General features: G+C 47.5%; 1 protein-coding gene across 2 annotated transcripts in view; it reads right to left on the bottom strand.

The window, feature by feature from the left end:
• Window positions 1-15,975: 15,975 nt before the first annotated feature.
• The window catches only part of TEX26 (testis expressed 26), a 39,576-nt gene continuing 32,346 nt past the window's right edge, over window positions 15,976-23,205 (bottom strand). Inside the window, exon 7 of one of the 2 annotated variants that reach the window (XM_077158969.1) lies at window positions 15,976-16,098. In XM_077158969.1, the coding sequence (XP_077015084.1) occupies window positions 16,001-16,098 (98 nt within the window). In that variant the 3' untranslated portion in view covers window positions 15,976-16,000. Of the gene's footprint in view, window positions 16,099-17,733; window positions 17,995-23,205 lie in introns of those variants that run through there. The other variant, XM_077158970.1, reaches the window with a different exon arrangement.

Raw genomic sequence — 23,205 nt, 5'->3', positions numbered from 1 at the left:
GAGAGGAGTGGCCTTCACCGTGTTTCCTAGGGCAGGAGCGTGTGTGCGGAGCTCCCCGGCAGTGAGAATCACGGTGTCGACTTCACAGGGTCAAACGGGAAGTCGGCATCGCATGTGTGCTGAGGGCTTAGGGCAGTGTACACAGTAGGTGCTCCATGCATGCTGGCACTCATTATGATTAACGCCAGCGCTGCCTCTTCCTGTCCTGCAGGAGGCGGAATCAGTGTCCTGGGTCCTCTTGCCCACAGCTGACTGGTGAGGCGGGACAGCTTCCCATCAACCTGACGACTATGGAGAAGTTGGGCCAATGGAAGTCTCTCCCTCTCTCAGTGTTTAAACTAGGAAATCTGCAAAGCATTAAAAAATAGAGGCAGGGGCGGGCCACGGCAGCTCAGCAGGCAGAGTTCTCGCCTGCCATGCCGGAGACGCGGGTTCGATTCCTGGTGCCTGCCCATGCGAAAAAAAAAACAATAATAGAGGCAGGAGCAAGCTGAGTTATGTGAACGGTGGAGACACAGGCTGTAGGTTTTGAGCTCTTATTGCCTGCATCCTTGGACATTCCTTGACTCCAAAGCCACCCCACACCAGCCTCATCAGGCCAGGCCCTGAGACAGCTTCCTGGTCTGGGTTTCTTTAAGGTTCCCTGTTGCTCCAGGCGGGTCCCCACCGAGAACCCTTGGCTTGAGCACCTTGAGAAGGTTTCTGTTCCTTGCAACCCAAAAGCTCAATTGAAGGAACTAGTTTTTTCCGGTGGGGTGTCCACAGGTCGTTCCTATTTTCTTCATTTAGTTTTTCTCTTGATTCTGTATTTTCTGTAATGAACTTATATGATCAACTTGAAATTTTCTAAAATGTACACTTATTTTGTAACCAGAAAAAAATACTAAGAGAAAAGAATTTGGCCCCTCATTTGCAGCAGGCAGAGGGTTTGTAGGGAGAGCGCAGTGGGCCCCAGGTGAGGAGACCTTCGTTTGCGCAGCCCTTGAGCCTCGTCCATCACCTGAGACGGTGGCCAAGGAATCCCTTGGGTCCATTTGGTGAAAAACAACGACTGTCACTCCAGCTATTCTCCAGCTTAGCAGAGTCTGTTCTCTCCACCCTGAAGCCGGAGGGAGATGTGTGAGTCGGGGCGGGAGCAGCAGGCCTTCAGGATGGGGTGTACCTGGTGGCGGAAACGCTTCACCCGCCCCTTCATTCATTCTCTACTTCATCCGCATTCATTCAGCACGCACTCAGTGCCAGATGCCCAGATGCGAAGACATAAAATATGGTCCTTGTTCTCCTGCCGTTGGTGATCCCATAGAGGATAGACTGGGGAGCCAGGAACCCTAACAGAGCCGTCAGTGCCACATTGGAATGCGTCCACGGGGCCCGAGCAGAGCCCAGAGGAGGCACTTACCCCTGGCCGGACACGTGAGAGGAGAGGGCTCGTCCCAAAAGAGAAGCCTCTGGGAAGGATAAGCATTAGCTTTCCGGGCAGGCAAGGGGGCAGAGTCTTCCAGTAAGAGACACAGCAAGTGAACAGTGCAGAAGCAAGAAGGAGCTGCCTCCTTGGAGCTGTGGGTAGGGAGGTGAGCAGGGGAGAGGAGAGTGATATGGGCAAACTGTCAGTGGGCTCCGATCCTGAAGGACTGCATGTGACCTCATAAGGGCGTCAGATTTTGTCCTTATGAAAATGAGAAGCCTCTCAGCGAGATCACTTGGAAAGATTGTTCTCTCTGAGCATGAAGGAGAGATTGGAAGAGGCAGAGATTGAAGCAGGGAGCCCCAGCTTCAGGAGCTGCAGAGGGCCTGACCCGAGTCGGGGTGGTGGGGAGGGAGACAGTGGATGGGTGCACAAGGAACGAGCTGCCAGGACCATGGAGGCCAGGGGAGAGGAAGGAGGGCTCCAGGGTCTGTGGGACACAGACAGGAGAGGTTAGCCGAAAAACATGGGGCAAAGAAAAACAACACACAGCTTAAGATACTTCATTCTGCTGGGGTCATGCTAAAGTGGAGCTCCTCACATACCAAGGGAGAGGCGCCCGCCAGGCCCCTGGGCAGAGAGGTCAGGAGCCCGGAAGGGGGCGGGAGAGACACTGCCCCAGCGGTGATGGTGGAGGGCGCCTCCTTAGAGAGGGGGTCTCGGGGCCGAGGCTCGGGCGGAGTGCCTGGTGCCCACTCAGAACTGGGAAGCCCTGTGCACAAGGCATCGAGCATCGAATGATGATGGCCGAGGTCAGCATTTCAGGGGACACTGCACCCAGGGCAGCACCCAAAGGATCAGAGCTTGGGGAGGAGCTGGAGAGCCAAGGAATTCAGGGCAGGGGACGAGCCTGGACCCCACCATGCCAAGCCCAGAGCTGGCGGGTTTCTGTGTCTGCCTAGCTTTTGTCTCTCAATCCCTGATTCTCCTCCTTCTCCTCCTCCCTCTGCTTCAGTTCTTCTTCTTTTCTTTTTTTAATATTTTTAATTATGAAATATAACATATATGTAGAAAAATTATAAATTTCAAAGTACAGTTTAACAAATAGCTATAGAGCAAATTTCAATGTATGGCAGGAGCTACAGTTCCACAACTTCAGGCGTTTCCTTCTGGTTGTTCTAATAGTCTGGAGACTAACAAGAACTATCAATGCAATGACTCAGAAGTCACAGTCGGTTGGTAGGCCCTATTTTCTCTGTTACAGCCCCCCTCTCATCTGCTCATTCTCCTAGTCCCCAGGGGTACCTGGGCAGTGACCGCCCTGACTCCTTCATGTTGAAAAGGGGTGTCGACGTTACAGGACGGGGATGCACCGGTTGATGCTGTCGGGGAGGTCGGTGCCTCTGGGTCTCAGGGCTCCTCTGGCACAGGCACAGTCTGGAGGTTGTAAGGTCCTGAGAAATCAGCCTAGTGAATGACACTGACATGGAGCCTCAGACAGAGCCCTGAGTGTTCTTTAGAGCTTTCAGGAACACTGTTGGGTGGGGCTTGGCACACCGTGGCATTCACAATATCTGGCTGGAGGTTGCATAAGAGTATCCCCGATCCTTCTTGATCCAGGATCTACTTTCCTCTCCTAATGCCATTCCTGGGCTCCGACCCAGGGGGCTCCACCCTGAAGCGCAGTCCACCCCGCACCCACTGCGCCGTCTGCCATCTTTGCGCAAATCATTTACTGTTCCAACTTTCACTTCCTCGTCTGTAAAACAACATGGTGAGACAAGGTGGCCTCCAGCCCAGGCATGCTGTCTTGGCCGGCCTAGGAACAGGCAGCGCCCCTCCTCACCTGAGTGCCTCCTGCAGCCCCTCCCACAGACAGGAGGGCATGGGGTGGGCAGCCCCGGGGGCAGGCTTGGTGGCGGGCGGAGGTCCTCACTCGGACCTCTCTCATCAGTTCCCTCTTCTTGGTGTCCCACCAAGACTAGGTGCAGGGAGGGTGGGGGCAGCTCCTGGTATCGAAATAATCACTTCTGTTTTTAATTGCTTCCATGATTCTCATGAGCACAGGTGGCTTCCCCATAATGGCTTCCCTGATGCTCTCCCCATAAAGCACCCCATAATCCGGGCTCCTTTGGCAATGATCTTAGTTTGGTAGTAACACAATTCCTGTGTGGCCCCTTCCCAACATCTTCTTAACCGTGGCCTCCCACCCCCCGCTGCAGGCAGCAGCTCCCAGCTCAGCCTTAGACGCGCCATCTTCTTGCTTCCTGCCCAGGACTCTCGTTCTCCCGGCGGACATACTCCGGCTCCCAGCACCTGTCATGCCCCCTGGGCCCACTTTGCATTGCCCAGCAGCCTGCATCGCAAGGCTGGAGCCTCGGACCCCAGCAGCTGTTGGGGGACTGACTCCTGGCTCTTGCATGACCTGCTGAAGCCCCCCAGCTTCCCCCCAGCCCCCCAGCCTGCATCAGCACAGGCAGTGTGGAAGGGATGCAGAAGTGCGGCTGTGCAAGTAGCAGAGCTGAAATAAAGCTGAGCAGTTCAGATAAGAACTAACCCAAACCTTCACCGGGTGCATTTGTGTGGCAGGCAGATCAGAGCCAGCCTCGCTGCTCGGCCCCGTGACTTCTCTCTGCAGAAGGCGCCCACAGGCCCTGAGACGTCAGCCTGTTTCTCATCACGGGCTGGCATGCCCCGTTGCCCATGGCAACCCAGCTGCACCGGCGTGTTAGCATTTGTAAATGTGTGTGGGCTTAAAATTATATTATTGATTCTGTCTGGGAGACGACAGTCTGATTTGTATATAGCTCTGAATAAATTACTCATTATCCTTTACAGTCATCGAGTATGAGCCTCTCTCTCTCTCTCTCTCTCTCTCTCTCTCTCTCTCTCTCTCTCTCTCTCTCTCTCCTGTTTTTATTTTAGAGAGACGGCAAATGGCATCAGCAGATGCGAAACAAAATATTTCCCAGAACAGCCATGCTGGAAGAGTCGCACCAGGGCCCCAGCCCGGAAGGAGCCAGGGCATCACCGAATAAATAAGAAATGCACAGTGCTGGGGAGGGAAGGAGCCTGTGCGGGGATTGGTGGTGTGTTCCAGAGGGAACATAAGGTGTGGTTTGCATGAGAGTGGAAAGCAGACAGGGACAGAGGGAGCTGCAGCCTCAGCCCAGACTCAGTCAGGTCAACCCGAACGAAAGGGCCCCCGACTTTCTCTTCTGTCGTCTGTGATGCATGGCATGTCCTTGGGCTGACTGAAGAACTGCCCCAACTCATCGCCCCTCCCCGTGCCCAGTTCTGCTGTTGTGTGGTTCTGTAGATCCTCCCACAAAGGGCATCGTGTGCTGTCCTTTACTTTGAGCTTGGCCATGTCATTTGCCTTGACTGACTGGCAGAATGGCAGTGTGCCTGTTCCAAGTGTGCGCTTCAAGGGGGTTCAAGTATTTACACTTGTCCTCTTGTGCTAATGTCATCACAACGAGGAGAGCTTCCCTTGGGTAGCAGCTGCCCCTTCAGCCAGGGCCCCAGGTGAATGCACAGGTAATAGAGGTGACCAGTCCAACACAGCCAGATCTGCAGCTTGAAGAACCACCCAGCCACGGCTATCCTCAATGAGCCACTCCAGCCAATCAGTAGATATATGTGAAATAAATGCTCTTCTAGCCACCAAGGTTTTCTGGGTGCCTGTTACGCAGCAGCAGCTGACTGATAAAAGCTTCTATCTTTTCAACATCACGGCAGTCAGTGTCACTGACAATGAGATGATTAGAACATTCCTTGACCCTCCATTTCAGTTTTATCGCTTGTGATCACAAGCTATACTGAGAGAAAAATCCAGATCACACACTACAATTTCAACTCCTGTTGGCCGCAGTGTGCACTGTCCCCTCGCATGGCCTTGCCCCTGAGACCCCCACAACCGGGAAAAGCTCCAAGTCAATTTTAAAATTCCCTTTTACCCCTTCTTTAGTGCTTGCGGATGCCCTGTTGAAAGACAGGTGGGATTGTGTTTGATTTAGAGCAGAAGTGTGGTGCCAGACTGCTCAGAAGCACAGTAACCCTCTCCTCCAATCCATCCCAGATGAATATCCTTCCGGGAATGCCTCACATTATAACCCTCAAGAACTTTCTAGCCTCCACGTTTCCATCCCTCAGTCTGGGTATGTGTTATATGAGTACATTAGTCAATTTTCAACAAATGTTAAGTGAGCACCTACGATGGCCTGGGTCCCTGGGAGTGACATGCTAGATGTCACGTTGAACAAAAGGAAAGTGGTTGGGATGGGTGGTTAGGGAAGGGAAGACTCAAGATCAACTCCCAGGCCTCTCTGTAGAACGACTGAGCAGATGGAGGTGTCATTCATGAAGATTTGAAAGTTTGGGGAGGAGCTGGTTTGGGAAAATAGAATGCTCTGCTTTGGATGAGTCATGTTGGAGATGCCTCTGGGGCATGAAGTAGAGGTGTCAGGTGGACACGTAGAGGTCCAACTCTGGAGCTCAGAGGAGAAATCTGGGCTGAAGACATCAATTTGGAAGGCTGCCTGGATCTAGATGGCATTTAAAACCACAGGGCTGGATGAGATTTCCTAAGCAGAGTCCACACACAGGAGCAAAGAGGCGTAAAGAAGCTCTGAGGAATTCCAGTGTTCAGAGGACAGGCAGGGGATGAGAAGCAAGCAAAGGTGACCATAAAGCAGCAGCTCGGAGACAGGACAAGAACCGGGAGGCCGTGGAGGGGAGACCCTGGCCTCTGCCCGGCTCCTCCCTTGGGTAGGTGCTGGGTTGTCTTCCCGGGCCGATCCCCGGTCTAAGCCAGCAGCAGCCACTGCTTCCGGTTGGCCACCTGCAAGCAGCCTGACTGGCCACCCAGATGTGCGGGGAAATCCATTGGATGGCTTTGGGGAAAGGTCTGTCGGCTTTGGAAAAGGAGAAATCCAAGTTCCTCTTCTGTCTCCATGCGTCTGTGATGAATGGGGGACAAAATCCCAAACCAGGAGGATGGACAGTATATTCATTTTTAATTATACCTGGGAATCTTTCAATTAACCAACTTTGGAGAACTCCCAACACCACGTTTAGTTGGTGAGACTAAAAACCACATTCTTCTGCAACGCCAAAAGCATGTTTTATCTCAATGGTTTCAGAAAGAAGGGGTCCCTTTTCATCGTGTCATTTCGTCGGCCATGGCCAGAAGGAAGGATGGGTGAAGGTCTGAGTTGGAAATATTCTAAGGCTTCCTTTCTGCCAAATGGAAAAGGAGATTCATACTAGGGCAAAATGAGAGGAAAACATAGCCAGCTGACGTACAGGGCAAAGAGAAAATCAGAAAGAAACGTAAGTAGAAAGAAAGAAGCCTGAAGTCAGAACGTTCTTTGAGATGACGCCTGCTGCATAGCGAGCTGAGCCGGATTTGAAGGCAAAGGCTGGAGAGTCCGAGCTCCCCCGCAGTGGCTCTCTAAGCCAATCAGAGCTTCAGAAAGGGCTTTAATCTTACTGTAATCAAAAGCCCTCATGACGGCCTTGGGATTTACTCAACTTCAAGGTGTTTTTCTTTAAGTGCAATTAAGTTATCAAGGCAGAGCTCTAATTCCCAGGACAAGATGCCATAGCAACGGCGGGTGGGCCCACCGCCCGCGCGGGCGCCCTGCGGCTCGCCATTGGCTGGGCCGGGCCGGGGGCGTGGCCATACCCCGTGACGGACAGCACAGGCTGGCGCTACCCCCGCCCCCCGCGAGGCCCTGCAACGTTTGACAACCTCAAAGGTTACCTTACAATACCCTTTCTTTTTTTCTTACAAGAAACAGCTCTCTGCTTGTACTCCAAGCTAACAGAATTCTAGAGAATTCTGTGAGGAGCAAAAAATAAAAATAAAAAAAGGCAAGGAATGAAGATGACTTCGTGTCGCCGCCCAGTGCCACCTGGACAGACCGGCACCGGGCAGTGACCAAAGGTCCAAGAGGAGGTCCTGGGTCATCCCGCACAGCTGGAAGTAATCGGTGCCCACGTGAAGCTGGGGAGGCAATGCCAGGGGATCAAGAGCAGCTTGGACACTAAACAAAAGCACTGTCGTCCGGCCCAGCCGGGGCGCGATGACCGGTCATCACAGCTTGCAGTTGGGCGGCATCCCACGCCCAAGACCCTAGTTGCCCCCCCCCTGCCCATCCCTCCCCTTCCCCACCTTAAATGGCGACTCCATTCTTCCAAGGGCTTGGGACAGAAACCTTGGCATCACCTCCGCCTCTTCTTTCTCTGCCCGCACCTTCCGTCCACCATAGCTAGACCCGAGGGCTCTGCCTTTGGGGGTCCCTCCAGCACCCAACCTCTCCTCACCTCCCCCCCCCTCCACTCGCTGGCGCCAGCCGTCTGGGCCCCCCACCTGCCCTTCCTACTTGGTCTCCCGGTGCCAGCTTTGCTCCACACAGCACAGTCTAGGGGGGGAGGGCGCTTTGTGGACAGCAGTAGGAACACGCTGGTCCTCTACCGCAAACCCTGCCATGTTCCCGTCCGATTCAAAATGAGGCTCAGGGCACCGCCACGGCCCGAGGCTCTGCACGCTGTGCCCGGCCTCCCCGCCGCCTCGCTTGCTGCGCTGCCCGCCCCTGCTTCTCGGGGCCTCGCTGACCTCCCCTTAGGACAGGCAGCCTTTGCACTTGTTCCCGGGGCCCAGAAGCCCTTTCCCCAGATGCCGGCAAGAGGCTCCCTCCTTGCCCAGCTCCCGCCGGGACGGAGTGTCCTCCAGAGACACCTTCCCTGAAGGCAACGGGGCAGGAGCTCTCTGGGAGCAGGGCCAGCTCCGCCAGAGCCCCGAGGGGCGGGGCAGCCTGGGTGCCGAGAGCCCTCACGGCTCTTTTTTGTACACTGTGTGGTGGGGGGGTCAAATTTCATTCTTTTTCCACGTGAGTATCCCATTTTTGCAGCACCACTGGTTAACTTTTTTTGGGGGAGGTGCACAGGCCGGTCTCTCCCATGGCAGGTGAGAATTCCACCACTGAACTGCCCTTGCACCTATCCCACTTCTGCTTTTAAGCTGCCTTTATCCTGACTCCCTGCTCTCCCTGTTCCTGCAGGCCTTGAACTATTTTCTGCAGCGCCAAGAAAGATGTTTCCACGGCTTCGTGCTGGCTGTCCACAGCTTCTGTGGGGGACACGCCTGGCAGCTCTCACCCTGCCAGCGAGTGGAGGGAGCCAGCCAGCTGTACAACTGTATGTAAATGGAATCACACCATTTAGGAACCTCATTTTTTCACTTAGCATGTTGTCTAGACTATCCTTCTGTATCAGCAAATAGAGACAACAAATGCATGCATCGCTTCCTACTTACATTTATCGAGCAATGCCCTACTGGTGGACCTGGAGGTCATGATGTTTCTCCACTGTTTTAAATAGTGCTTTGATTTTAAAAGTGAGCATGCCACTCTTCCCCTTTGTGCAAAGACCTCATTAGAGTAGACTTATAAGCGTGGAATTCAGACACACTGCTGAACTCTCCCCTGAGAGAAATGTACCAAGCACACACTGTGTGCCCTTGCCAGGAGATGTTTCCCATCGAGATGTTTGCTAATTTCTTATTCATGTGTAATCAGAATATAATAATAATTTGAATACAATATTTTCAAATAATTGATCTGGATTTAATGATCTAATAATAATTTAATAAAATAATGCCTGGTTATATGCGATGCAAATGCTTTTCCACTTCTTTGTCTTTCAGACGTTTTTACTTTGTAGGATTTTTTCAGGAGATGGAGGTTGTTTGGGGTCTGTTAGTTTTGGCCCCATTAAGACTATAATTTTTAGGTGGACAAGTTTAGTAGTCTCTTTATTTGAATTTTTGGTTCTTGTAACATACTTCCCTACCAAGAAATTAAAAATATTCTTTGAGTACTTAGGTGATTTCCTTTTTGACATTTTACATTTATTTATTCCATCCACCTGGAATTTATTTTTATCAAAGGAGCAACGTGCAGATACATCTTTATTTTTTTCCCCCTCAATGAGTGCTTTTTCAATAACATTTATTCAAGAAGCCATTTCTTCCCTTGCAATGCCATTTGCAACGGCACCTTTCTCATATACCAAATTCCCACAAATATTTGAGTTTATTTATGGAGCTTAATTTTGTTCCATTAATCTGTCTATCTTTCCCTGCACCTGTAACACAGTTTAATATAGTGACTTTATAACGCATTTCAGTATTTGTAAGGGGAAATTTCTCCTAAATACTTGTCTTTTGTATCAAGCTTTGCCTAGTTAACCTTGATATTTTTTCTTTCTAAGTTTTTAAATTTTTTGGCTAGTTACATATACATGAAGATATTATTGGAATTTTGTTTGTATTATATAATTTATAGTCAATTTAGGAATAAATGGCAAGATTGGATCTTCCTGTATAAGAATACAGTACCTCTTCATTTACTGGACTTGTTTTATGTCCCTTGGTGAGTTTTATGGGTTTTCATTATATAGATCCTATATATTCCTAACTAAGCATTACCCAAACTATTTTAGGGGTTTTATAGTTACTATAAAAATAATTTTAAATATTTATAATAATGTAAACATGATACAATAAATCTAACTTAATAAATTTAGCTAATTGATTAATTACATCCACCAATTAATTAGAACAGTTAAAAAAATAAGAAAAGACTTCTGATGCAAGACTTATGCCTCTGTTTGGATAAACGGGTCTGGAGAATTGCCAGGGCCCAAACTGGCCCAAACTGGTATGTAATAGAGGTCACAAAATGGGCAGCCAGGGCGCTGGCACAGCCAAAGTGCTTTCTGGCTTAAACGTCTTTACAAATTTCAATGAGCTGGAAACTGTTATAAGAAAGAAGACTTCAAATTAAAACCATATTTCTGACTTCTGGTTTCTACTTGGACAGAGAAAGCTGGAGGGAGCAGGAAAGGGCATAATTTTACCTTTGCAACAACTAGCTGGGCAAACTGCACATTCACAGTGTTTTATGTCCATCTCAGAGAGCTGTAGTCCCAGGGTAACTAGCTGGAGCCGAGTCTAAAGGAGTACTTGCCTGCAGGGAGATGAGGCACATTTGCTTACCTGGGATCGCAGTAGCTGGACACCAAAAAAGAAGAATTCAGCAAGAGTAGCTGGGCAGGGAGAGGCTAGTGTGGGCTGGTGAGGGTGTGGTGGCCCCTCGGTTCAGGGGTGGGGGAGCTCACGAGAAGGCCTGGTGAGTGTCTCGGCTGTGCCCGAGTTGCTGTCACAGACGCCGCACGATGGCATTTACGGGCTCGCGGGGTCAGTGCCCAGCAGTCCAGCATCCGGGCCCCGACGAGGTTCCCTTTCTCCCTGGCATCCCGTGCTAGCTGCCGGCAATCCTTGGGCTTCCTTGGCCTTCTGGCCACATGGTGAGGTCCTCTCCCTTCTCTCCCGGTTCTCCCCGATTCCTGGCTTCTGATCCTCCTCATGGCTCTCTCTGCCTGAGTTTCTTCTGCGTGTAAAGGCCCCGTGACACCTACCGTAAGGCACACCTCACTCAGCCGGGCCCAACTCCATCAACCCTTTCAGAGGTCCTGTTTCCCAGGGCTCACCCCTGGGGACACGGACCAGGAGCACGTCGCAATGGGGGTACATCCTTCGGTGGCTGCAGTGAGCCTCGGGAGGCAGCAACCCCACCTTGCATGGGTGGAGACACACCTCCATGGAAACCATCTAACCAAAAGTTACCACCCACGGCTGGGTGGGTCACATCTCCATGGAAACAATCAAAAAGCTTCCACCCTGCAGTATTGAATGAGGACTGAAGGACACAGCTTTTCTGGGGTACATCATAGCTTCAAACTGGCACAGATGGCTTGGCAGCTTCTGACGAAGTTAAACATATGCCTGACCCAGAAATCCTAGGTATTTACCTGAAAGAAATGAAAACTTGGGCTCAAGAGAAAACCTATGTGTGAATGCTTATAGCAGCTTTATTCATAACCACTAAAAAGTGGAACCCACCATGAATTGATTTAAAAAAACACACTATGGTACAGCCATACTTACCAACAAAAAAGGAGCAAATTATTATATATTACACAACAAAAGTGAATTTCAACTTCATTTCGCCAAATGAAAATGCCTGATGCAGAGAACTACGTATTGTGTAATTCCATTTATGTGACATAGAAAAGTCAAAGTTGTACAGAGAGAAACCAGGTCTGCCGTGGCCAGGGCTGGGGGCTGTCTCCAGGGCAGCACGAGGGTTCTGGGAGTGATGTCCCTTCTCTGTGTCATGACTGGTGATGAGCACAGGACTCCATGCATTTGTCAAAACCTGTAGCACTGTGCGCCATGCAGAGGGGCTTTTCCATAGGCAAATTTATAGACATAGTTCCAGCTTTTCCTGAAACACCAAGAAGGATGTTTTCTAGCAGGGCAGGTACAGGCAGCCGCCCCTGCAGACAGGGCAGGTGCTCTCCTTTTTCCGCAGTCCTCGCCACCTATGGACTTACCTGGTCCTCTCCCCCCGGGTAGCTCACCGGCCCAGCCCCTGTGGGCGTTTAGTTTGAGACTTGCTTTTGACAATGGCGCTGCTTCAGTGTTGGACCTTACCTCATTGCGGAGCCTTCCCTGACCCTCCGGATGCCACCTAAATGCCCTGCACATATCGCTTTCTTACCTCTCTGTTAGAGTCCTGAAAATTCCTTACCAGTCAGACTCTACTGAGGCCAAGCGGCAGCATCCAGCCCAGCCTGAGTCCATCCAAGGGCAGAGGCATCTGTTCCTGTGACCAAACGGCAGACGTGGCAGGAGTGGGCTGGCCTCAGTGGCAGGTGCTCACACCTCAGCAGGTCCCCCCTCTCCTTCCCGTGTCTTCCTTCTCGGGTCTCCCTTCTCCTGAGCCGGCCCCGTGAAGCTGCACCCACAGACCGGCCACTCTGGACGCCCCTTCCTAGAGCCCGGGCAGTAGGAGAGCAGGCGGGCTCTGCCCACACCCCCAGGGAACCCGGCGGGAACCGAGGGAAGAAGGACCCTGCTTGGTCCAGCCTGGACAGGGTGCAGGGACTTTCCACCTGTCAGAACCACATGGAGTTGGGGCTAGGGGAGTATCCCCAAAATGAGTACATTGCTCTGGGCTGACAAAAAAATAATAAAGTCTGTTACATTTGCTAACTCATCTGCATTTTCCACTAGACCCACAAATCTTTAATAGAAACTGTCTTTCATTTCTGTGTCTAGAGCATTATGGAATCTTGCACTTTAGCCTCAAGAAGTATTTCTGAACGAATGGTGACCGAAGGCTTGAGTTTAAATCATCACAGCCACACACCTTGGAGATTCTGGGAAATGGCAATTTCATGAAATGGGATCAGCTTTTATGAAGAAGATTCTTTAAATGAAGAAGTTATTTTACATTTTTACAAGTTTTTATATTTTGTACATCGTTCTATAAAATTACATGTGGAAACCACATTCAGGGCTGGGCCGTGGGCTCTGCTTTTGGGGTTGGCGCAGCGAACCGGCGGCTGTGCCCCCTCTGTTCCCCTGGCCCTGTCCCCCTCCCCCCCATCTGGGCTCCCGGTTCCACTGGACACTAACGCTTGGATCTGTACCGCCTCCCTCCCTAGCCAGGCTCCGTGGGCCACTGGGGGCCACTGGCAGGAGGTTGGAGGGAAGGGAGGGGTCTGCTTCCCACCTCCCCCTGCTGCGGGTCTCTCGCAGGCTTTGTCCCTCCAGGCCTGCAACTCCCAGGGGACACGGCTCTCCCTGGGCTCCCGCCGCACTATCCACTCAGGCCTCAGGCTGACCGCAGCACCCTTCTGCTTGGATCTCTGGCAGTCCCACCAGCCCACGTTTGCTTGCTTCCTAAGTAATCCTGCATTTAAGCCTCGTCAGTTGAAACAATTGGGTAGATGCATTTCCTCTCTACACCTTGACCTAACTTTAGCAGATACACTTTGCTAAATCAATCATTCCTCTAGTTACGTGGTTCCTGCTCTTTGCTGCACACTGAAATCACCCAGAGATCTTTGCTCCATCCCCACAATTTCTGATGGAATTGATCTGGGAAGTGCCTTGGCATCGGGATCTTTCATATCTCTCTAGACCATTCTATGGGGCAGGCAAGGTGGAGGACCATTGCCTCTTGTTCACCCTGGACAGAGAGTGGAGTTTTAGCCCACAGTGAAAGCTCAACCATATATGACCCCCTTTGTTTCTGAACTATTGCAGTCTTCTATGCTGTCGTTTAAAGCACTGGTGCTTTTCTACTACTCCTTTCATAAAATCATTTTTTTTTAACAAAGTAGGAAAATTTAAACACATTTATGTAACAGTTGCTTCAAAAGGTTAAAAACAGAACAGATGTTGCTGAGAAGTGTAGAAATATGGCTCTATGTACTTTTTTGGGTAGAGAGATAGGTTTGCATGAGTAGATTTCAAAGGAGGGTAGAATGAAAATGAAAGAGCCATCAGGGGGTGTCGTGGGAGAAAAAAGTTCAGATTCATCATCTGTGTTGAAAAACTGCTCTCTCTGAACTCTAGCAGAGGTGACAGCATGGCGTAATTGACTCAGGCCAGGTGCATGGGCTGATTTGGACTTGACAGTCTGATCTGAGAAGGAACCACATTAAATCAATCGTTCCCAGCCTCTGGCACATTAAACCAAGCAGTGGCTACAAGCCTCGCAAGAACCTCTGAAGTGTTCTGTGTTTAAAATTCCCTCATTGCCTGACAGATTTTAAAATACAAAAGAGCCGCAACCACAGTGTCCTATTTTAAAACAATTACTTAAAAAAATTTTTTTATTGTGAAACATAACATATATACAAACGAGCAGTAAATTTCAAAGTACGCTTGAGCAAGTAGGTTATAAAACATTTCAAAGTTTGGTATGGGTTACAACTCCACAAATTCAGGTTTTTCCTTCTAGCTACTCCAAGACACTGGAGACTAAAAGATCAATTTAACGATTTGGCACTGATCCTCATCTTTTAAATCCTATCTTCTCTGTTGAAATTCTTCCTTCTCCTTTGATCCTTCTCCCAATTTTTAGGGGTATTTGGGCTATGCCCCTTCTAACTTTTTCATGTTGAAAAGGGTGTTGACAGTATAGGATAGGGGGATGGAAGTGGCTGATAATATACAGTCGCTTTTTAAACACACCTTTGTAAGTGGATTTATTAAGAGGCAGAAATGATTCTCCCTCATTTCATTTCATCTTGAGGGTCCCAGAGATGAATTACCTTCATGCCCTCCCCTCCTCCTGGGACCCAGGCACGTCTTCTTGGTGGGGATGGCTGCAGAGCAAGCAGCTGCAGGAGTGCAGCGTCTGCCGAGCCAGCTGCACGGCCAAGCCCAAAGTCAGGGCTGGGGAAATGCAGCCCGTCCCTAGCGGGAGGTGCTGGCAAGTTCGTGCAGTTAAGATGTGGGTTCAGGGAGAGGTGAGGAATCGGGGACAGTCTTCGGTCCACTGCAGCACCGAAGGCCACGGTCTGTCAGAGTCCGTCCCAATACCAAGTCTACAAAAGGTGAAATTCCTGGCTCTGGAGTGGCCGGCTGCACACAGGTTAAGGAACTCTGGGTGGAGGGAGACTTTGTCTGGGGCACTCATCTGTGAACTGACACAAGGCACACGTGGGGCGGGGGGGAGGTAATGTTGGTTTCCCTGCCTGTTCTACCCTCAGAATAGCCAAATCATTTCCAAAGGAGTAGCCAGTTTTGGGGGGAGGAGGGGAAGGTTGAATCCATGGAGCACAGGGGACTTTTAGGGCAGTGAAACTACTCTGCTTGATAGTATGGTGGATATGACTTGGCTTTTGTTAAAACCCATAGAACTTGCAGCACAGAGAATTAACCATAATGTACACAAATTAAAAAAATAGTTCAGGAGATTGGATATCTTCTGAGAAGATGGAGTGCTATCATTTTGGAGGTACCAAGAAAGCTTAAGATGCATCTGGAGACATGTCTGTAGTGGCTAAATGCTCTAGGCCTGGACGAATCTTTGAGAAGGAGGATCAGCATAAAACCACTTCGTGGGTCATCCACAACTTGAATCAACAGAGATGCATTGAATATTTCAGAACATGGCACATCAGCCACGTTTTCTAGCTTCTGTAAATCAGTGTTTGGGCATCTACAGGTGTCTTCAGATGGCCATATCTCACTTGAACATTGCTGCTCCCTCCTGGATAATTCTGACACCAGCCAGATAAACAACCCTAGGCTGTTAGGGACTCTACCTTCAAACATAGCCAGTCAGACCATGCGAGCATATCTCTGCCTCACCCTTCCAGGCTTCCCATGGAAACCACAATAAAGACACATGCACCGCTCTATTCTCTCTCTCTCTCTGCATCTACCTGGTATTTTGTGATCTACCTGGTATTTTCCCATGCAGGCTTGCATGGCGTGTTGCCCTCTCCCTAGAGAACTCTGAGTATAATAAATCTTTCAAACACTCTGGGCTCTCTCTCTCTCTCGATCTGCATCTGACCTTACCATACCTCACACAAGGTGATACAAACGAATCACATGCTATCTTAGGTTGCCTGACTGCTGTGACAGATACACACCATGGGTGGTTTAAACATTAAGCATGTATTGTCTTGCGGTTTTGAAGACAGGCTAGAAGTCCAAAATCAAAGGGTTGGCGAGTCCATGCTCTCTCCCTGTGATGGGTTCTCCTTGGCCGGGTGATGGTGCCCAGTGGTCTGATCAAGCAAGCACTGACCTGTAACTGCGAAGACATTTTGTGGATGTAAATTATAGGTGAGTTGATTGCATTTATGGCTGATTACATCTAAAATTAACTAAGGAGAGTGGCTTCAGCAATGAGAGATATTTAATCCAACCAGTTGAAGGCTTTTAAAGGAGAAGAGAATTCATCTCTACTTCAGCCAGCTCCTCCTGGGGGATTCATTGAAAACCCTCGTCAGAGGTGCCAGTCTGCATCCTGCCCTAAGGGATTTGGACTTATGCAGCTTCACAGTTGCATGAAGCAGTGTTATAAAATCTCATATTTATAGACATCCCGTTGGTTCTGTTTCCCTAATACATTCTGGTGCTGGCTTGCCCCATCCTCGCAGTTCCTTGGCTCGTTTCTCTGCTTCTCGGCATGTAGTGATGTCCTTGTTTTTCCTCTTGTGGCTTTCGCTGTTCTGAATTTTTTTTTTTTCCTGATAAAGGACTCCAGTAATCCAGGTTAAAGCCTAACCTGATTCAGGTGGGCCACGCCTTAACTAAACCAACATCCTCCGAAGGACCTATTATAATGGGTTCACACCCGCAGGAACTCGGATGAAGAGCACGTCTTTGTTGGGGCCCATGACTCAGCCTACTGCACCGGGCAGCTTGGATCCACCCAAAGCACATGGGCCTGCTCCAACCCTACCCCCCACCTCCTTTTGTCTGTCTGTCCTTCCGCCCTACCCCACCAGCTCACCATGCTGCGGCCACGCTGCCTCCCACCAGGTCCTGGACCCCCTCAAGGTCTTTCCCCCTCAAGGTCTCTGAGCTCCCTGCTCCCCACACCTGGGAAGCTGCTGCATGTCCGGCTCCTGCTCCTCCTGGAGCAGCAGCTTCCGGGACGCCTCCTTAGCCAGAGCCTCTCACCAGTCTCTCCCGCAGCACCAGGAATTTTTTGTGTGTAGTTCATGTTTCACAATTAAAATGTTCATTTATTACTTGCTTATGGTCTTCTCTTCGTCTAGAATATAAGTTCTATGTCTGTCTTTTCATGGCCTGGCACCTACTAGGTGCTCTATCTATTGAATGAAGAGGCTACCAGTTTCATTCCTCATCTTTTCATATTTGGGTGGGGACCCCCAAAGGACTCTGGACCTCTACTTTAGAGTGAGGGGTGGAGGGCAGACAGGAGACCCCACACCACATAGTCCACTGAGAAGGAGAAAAAGTAGCACAAAGAGTAACACAAAGAAGAGAAGTCACATTGAAAAATTGGCAGAAATATTGGAAAAAAACAGGAAAAATAGATTAAAACATTTATTGGGGGCTGTTCACATAACTCTTCTTTCAGAATTTGACAGTTCAAGTACACAAAGCAGAGACATAAGCAATTTGAAAAATACAATAAATGATATATCTTTATATAATACTCATAAAAATTAATCATATATTGAGCATTAAAGAAAACTTTGATAAATTTCCCAAAGAAGATAATTTTTAGCTTTAATTTACTCAAACAAGGAATCAACAACAGAAAGATTTTCAAAATCCTGTAATTACTGGGAAGTTAAGAAATGATTCCACATAATTCCTGCTTCAAAGAGGAAACCAAAATTGAAATTATAAATTAATTATCCAAATGGAACCAGAAAACATAGTTATTAAAAGCATTGGATACAGCTAAAACTACAATCAGGGGAAATTTACTAGCCTTAAATGATTTCATTGTTTTAAAATAAGACAAAACACAATGCAAAGGCATGACTATCACAACTCAGAGGGAGAAACTTGCATCTTAGTTTTCCTTGATTATTGAGAAAATAATCAGGCAGGCCCTAGGGCTTCCGCTGATTTTCAGATTTTCTTCATTTGATTGATTTTCCTTTTTCATTTCTTGCTTTGTCAATATCATAGTGAGAACGAATAAAGTGATCAAGAATTTGCCTGTCTGAAAGATGTAAAGAAAAACAGGATGAAAAGTTCAGTTTAACTGTTTAAACGTTAAATAGAGAAATTCTAGGAGGGAGGCAAATATCTGATGAGCACTGTTTATATAAATAGACAGGTCTGCTTGACCACAGACCAAAATAATCAAAATAATACCTTAAAAAGGCACAATTGCATAATTATTGATTTAAAAAGAGTAAACTTCACATTCAAGGTCCTAGGAAGGCTTAATGGGAAGAGACGAGTGGTTTTTTTTTTTCTAACTTTTTTTATTGCATAATATAACATATATACAAAGTAAAGAAAGAAAAAAGCAATATTTTTCCGAGCACTTTTCAATAATAGTTACAGGATAGATTCCAGAGTTTGTCATGGGTTACTGTACCATTCTCTCAGATTTTTCCTTCTAGCTGCTCCAGAATATAGGAGGCAGGAAGGAATAAATATTTTTTTATCATCACAATTGAATTTTTTTCTTTTTTGTGAAAAATAACATATATACAAAAAAGCAATAAATTTCAAAGCACTGCACAACAATTACTCATAGAACAGATTTCAGAGTTTGGTATGGGTTACAATTTCACAATTTTAGGTTTTTACTTCTAGCTGCTCTAAGATACTGGAAACTAAAAGAAATATCAATTTAATGATTCAGCCATCATATTTGTTTGTTAAATCCTACCTTCTCTGTATAATTCCACCATCACCTTTGATCTTTCTATCTCACTCTTCAGGGGTACTTGGGCTATGGGAATTCTAACTTTTTCATATTGGAAGGGACTGTCACTAATATGGAGTAGGGCGATGGAACTAGCTGATATTCTGGAAAGTCTGGCCCCTCTGGGGTTCGGGACTTATCTGGTCCAGGGACCCATACGGAGGTTGTAGTTTTCTGGAAAGTTACCCTAGTGCATGGAACCTTTGTAGAATCTTATTGCCCTAGGTGTTCTTTAGGATTGGCTGGAGTGGTCCTGGTTGGGGTTGGCAGGTTATGACAGGCAGCAAGGTCTACCTGAAGCCTGCATGAGAGTGACCTCCAAAGTGGTCTCCCGACTCTATCTGAACTTTCTCAGCCACTGATACTGATAGAGCACAGGTTTTGAAACGAAAGAGGTCTAGGTTTCAGTTCTATGCTGTCACATATTAGCACTTCATTTAGTATTTCTGCCTCTACGTTTCTTCACCTTGGATCACAGGTCATGGTATTTACCTTGCATGGTTGTCAGAATGGGTAAGGTGGGGCCAGGCACAGAAGAGACAATAAATATAGCCTTATGCTTTTCTTCTGGACATATAGTGATAAATAGCGACAAGAAGCAAACAATCGAGACTCTTGCATCCAAAGTTTCACTGATGCCAGGGCTGTTTATCTACCCGCTAATGTTGGTAGGCTCTACTATCCTTGAGTGATAACTGTTTGACCATGGGAAATCTGTAACTCCCTGGCTTCCACTTCCTTCTCTCTGAAGTAAGAGGGTCTTACTGTGAGGCTCTATGGTTCACTTACTTCTTATGTATTTTTTTTAATAGTACAGAGCGGAACTGTAAAAAGTTTTACTCACTTACAGCCACTGTTATCCGAGCAGACAATACCGAAAGGGAAGGAGAGTGAAATGACGTCATGCTATCTGCTCAACGATGCCAAAGCCAACTGAGGTCAGGGAGTGTGCGTGTGTGTGTGTTCCTGTTCTATGCCCACTCACATCTGCAGTTGTTTGGTTTTGTGATCTTGCATTTAACTTCGAACAAGCCCCACCCTTCCCATGCTTATTTCATCCCATGCTTTTAAACCTTGTGGTATACTTTTCATAATATGAAATGCACAATCTCGAGTACACAGTTTGATAAGTTTTGCCACTCTCATACATGAACCTATACCCAGAGAAATATATAAATCATTTTCACCACCCCAGAAAGATCCTTCATGCTTCTTGACAATCTCCCCCACCCCAAGAAAGCCACTGTTCTGATTTCTTTCATCACAGATAAGTTTTATCTGTTGTACACTTTTGAATAAATGAAATCATACAAAACGCATTTCTTTATATCTGTCTCCTTTTGATAAGCATAATGTTTTTGAGGTTCATGTATTTTGTCATATATATCAATAATTCAATTCCCTTTTTATTGCCAAGTAGTATTTCATTATGTGAACATACCACAGTTTATTTATCTGGACTCCTGTTGATGGACATTTGGTATGTACCCAGTTTGGGGCTATTATGAAAAAAGTAGATGTAAGTATTCTCATATGAGTGTTTTTGTGGACATATGTCCTCATTCCTCTTGGGTAAATATCCAAAAGAGGAAATTCTGGGCCATGGGACAGGTATGCTTAGTTTTCTGAGAAACTGCCAGACTTGTTTCCAAAGTGATTGTATGATTTGCTACTCCCACCAGCAATATGTGTGAAGAGGTGAATATTCCATGTTTTCCCAACTCTCGCTATGGTCAGTCAATTTCATTTTAAAGTATTGTCTTTATTTTTAAATGTTATACCAAAGACTTTATTTTAAACCAAATAAACAAAATATTCTTTCTAATACCAAAGATAAATAGGCACGATGAAACAAGTTCAGCTGAATAAAAAAGATGAGATTATGTCAAATTTAATGTCAACCTACTAAACTGTCGAAAAAGGCTGCCAGTTATAATTCAAGTATGACCCAGTACAGAAGCAATTTAAGTGCCATCATGTATAGATGCAGATTCGTGCCACCAGACTTCACTTGTGCTGTCGCCTCTGCAGGAGATGGCCCTGACTCTCCTTGTCAGGTTGACTCACCTCTTGAGATGTAATGGAGCCCTCCTCTGAGCAGCCTCCCCTCATCTCCCACCCGCCCACAGGTTGAAGAGTCCACCTGGCAGGCTCCAGTCCACCCAAGGACCACTTCTGCTTGGAGTTTATGACATTGTAACTGTGTCTGTCTGTCTGTCCCCCATACCAGACACTGAATTCCCTGAGAAGAGTGATTTGTTTTTATTAATCTTTATATCAAGTAAGCATCATAGATCCTCACTCAATGAAGTTTATCAAGGGAGTGAATAAATACTTAATGACATTGAACATTCCTTTGGAAGGAACACCGTTAGGACAGCCGTACTCATGGGAGTTTTAGTTGGAAGAAGAGATGGGGAGAAAGTAATGGCTGAAAAATGAGATTCCAGATAATTTTTATCTTTTCTTTTTTTGAGGGCAGGATTGAGGGTAGAGGTCACAGTTTTACAAATAGATAACAGAAGCCCAAAGGGTAAGATTTCGGGTATTCTGAGTCAGTCTCAGAGATCAAAATAATTTTGAAAATAGAATGGCCACTCAAGGCATCTCATTCAATTTCCTCAAGTTGCAGAGAATGAAACTCAATACCAAATAGTGACGTACAGAGTTCATGGAAACAAAAATTCACCATCGGCTGCCCTTTTCCTCCTCTCCTCTTCCCCAGTTCTGTTTTTGCATTCCTAGACGTCCCTCCAACCCACCCCATGCTGCCATGCCCCAGCAGCCCCATTTCAGCCATTGCACTGATGCTTCTTCTTCCTTGCTCTCCTTTAAAAAATGTACCTGTTCTGGGTTCCTATTCCATCAGAGCCTTACCTAATAGGGATAATCAAGCCAAATAATTTAAGTTGAATTGATCATGTTCAACCCAATACATCTGCCAAGTAACATCTTTATTTTCTTGCAGACTTGCTTCAGCACTGTCACAAATGAGCTCTGCTGAGATATTCACCAGCTAAATTTAAAGCTTTGGTGTCATCATTGACACTGGAAAATGAGAAGTTTGGGGCATAAGAACTTAAAGGGGATTCTGTTTGCTTGTCTGCCTCTACCTGGCATCGATGAGTGGGTCATTCTAAAGCAACACTAGAAAAAGAGAAACTGAACCCTGTAAGAAGCAGATCCCATTTTGCCTTACCAAGTAGAGAAAAATAGCAACCCTGTGGGGTCTGAGCCTTCAGGACCTGCCCCCAGGGCCGTCCTTGTGGAACCACGGAAGGAGTGCCAAGAGGAAACAAAACTGGTCGTGATGCTGTTAGCTGACAGGTCTCACTCCTCTGGTGGACAGATATTGTTTCTGGAAGGGATAAGTTGAACAGAGGCTTCCAGAACACCTTGAGGAGTCCTCAGTTCACCTTAAGGGGGCACTGTTAAGGCTCCAATTGCAAATGCCACACAACAGTCAGAGATTCAGACACCCAGCAGCTGCCATGGGTTAGTGCAGGCAGAGAAGTCCTCACCATGGTGAGAGTCCCTGGGCCATTGGAAGCATCTGCTTAGGGATGACAGAAAGATTCTTTCTATAGGGTCAGACAGATATGGTTACTAAAGGTAAAAGGAGCTCCTTAAAAATGCAGATAATCATTATATACACATATGAATCAAAGCTGGGAAAAAGAAATGGAAGGAAGGTGTGAGCTTGCTGTACAGCTTCAGCTTTGCCTTTTGGGAAGATCAGACCAGGAGAGCTCAAGGAGCTTCTTAGTTTCCTTCTGAAATGTTAACTGGTCCAGAAGCATGTGTTCAGAGGAACAAGACTTCTAGACAGAAAATGCCTACTTTTAAGTCAGAAGTGACTTAGAGAGAGGCAAAAACATCTGCTTCTTATACTTCCCTACACTCCAGCATTCAGGTTCCTTTTAGACCTTCAGCCTTCAGTGTGTGCAAGTGGGAAAAAAAAAAACCCTATCCCTACCTCCTACACACACACAGCCACCCCTCCTGTTTGGCCTCACTTGCAGAGGATTTCAGAGGTGCAAGCACTTCTGAATGTGGCTAGGGACAGGCGAAGGACAGCACTGGGGCACCGAGAGTCACACAGGGGAAGGCAGAGAGCAGTCGGAGGGTGACTGAGCAGCCGATAGGAGTCCTAAGCTCAAGTCTGACCACAGCACACAAAATGGGTGTGACCCACTCCCATGGCCTAGAGTGCAAAATGGGGCCCATATGATGGGTGCAGGAAGAAATATTAGAACTTTTAGATTTGTTACCTCATCCTTTAACATTTTCTATGTCTTATAATGTATATGACGTTATTCGACTGGCAAATTAATATATGTAAATATAAAATCTGCATCAGGAGTATGTACTCAAAGATGATGAGTGTGGGATGTGTGACCACTCGTGCACGGTTCCACTGGAAAAGCTGTTTCCCCTCCTCAGACTCTTTTCATCTGAGTTGACATTTTAGACACATTCAGTGAGACGGACTGG

Source organism: Tamandua tetradactyla, chromosome 4, assembly GCF_023851605.1.
Source record: "Tamandua tetradactyla isolate mTamTet1 chromosome 4, mTamTet1.pri, whole genome shotgun sequence".
NCBI lineage: Eukaryota > Metazoa > Chordata > Mammalia > Pilosa > Myrmecophagidae > Tamandua > Tamandua tetradactyla.
The sequence above is the reverse complement of the archived record's forward strand: the minus strand, read 5'-3'. Positions and strand labels throughout refer to the sequence as shown.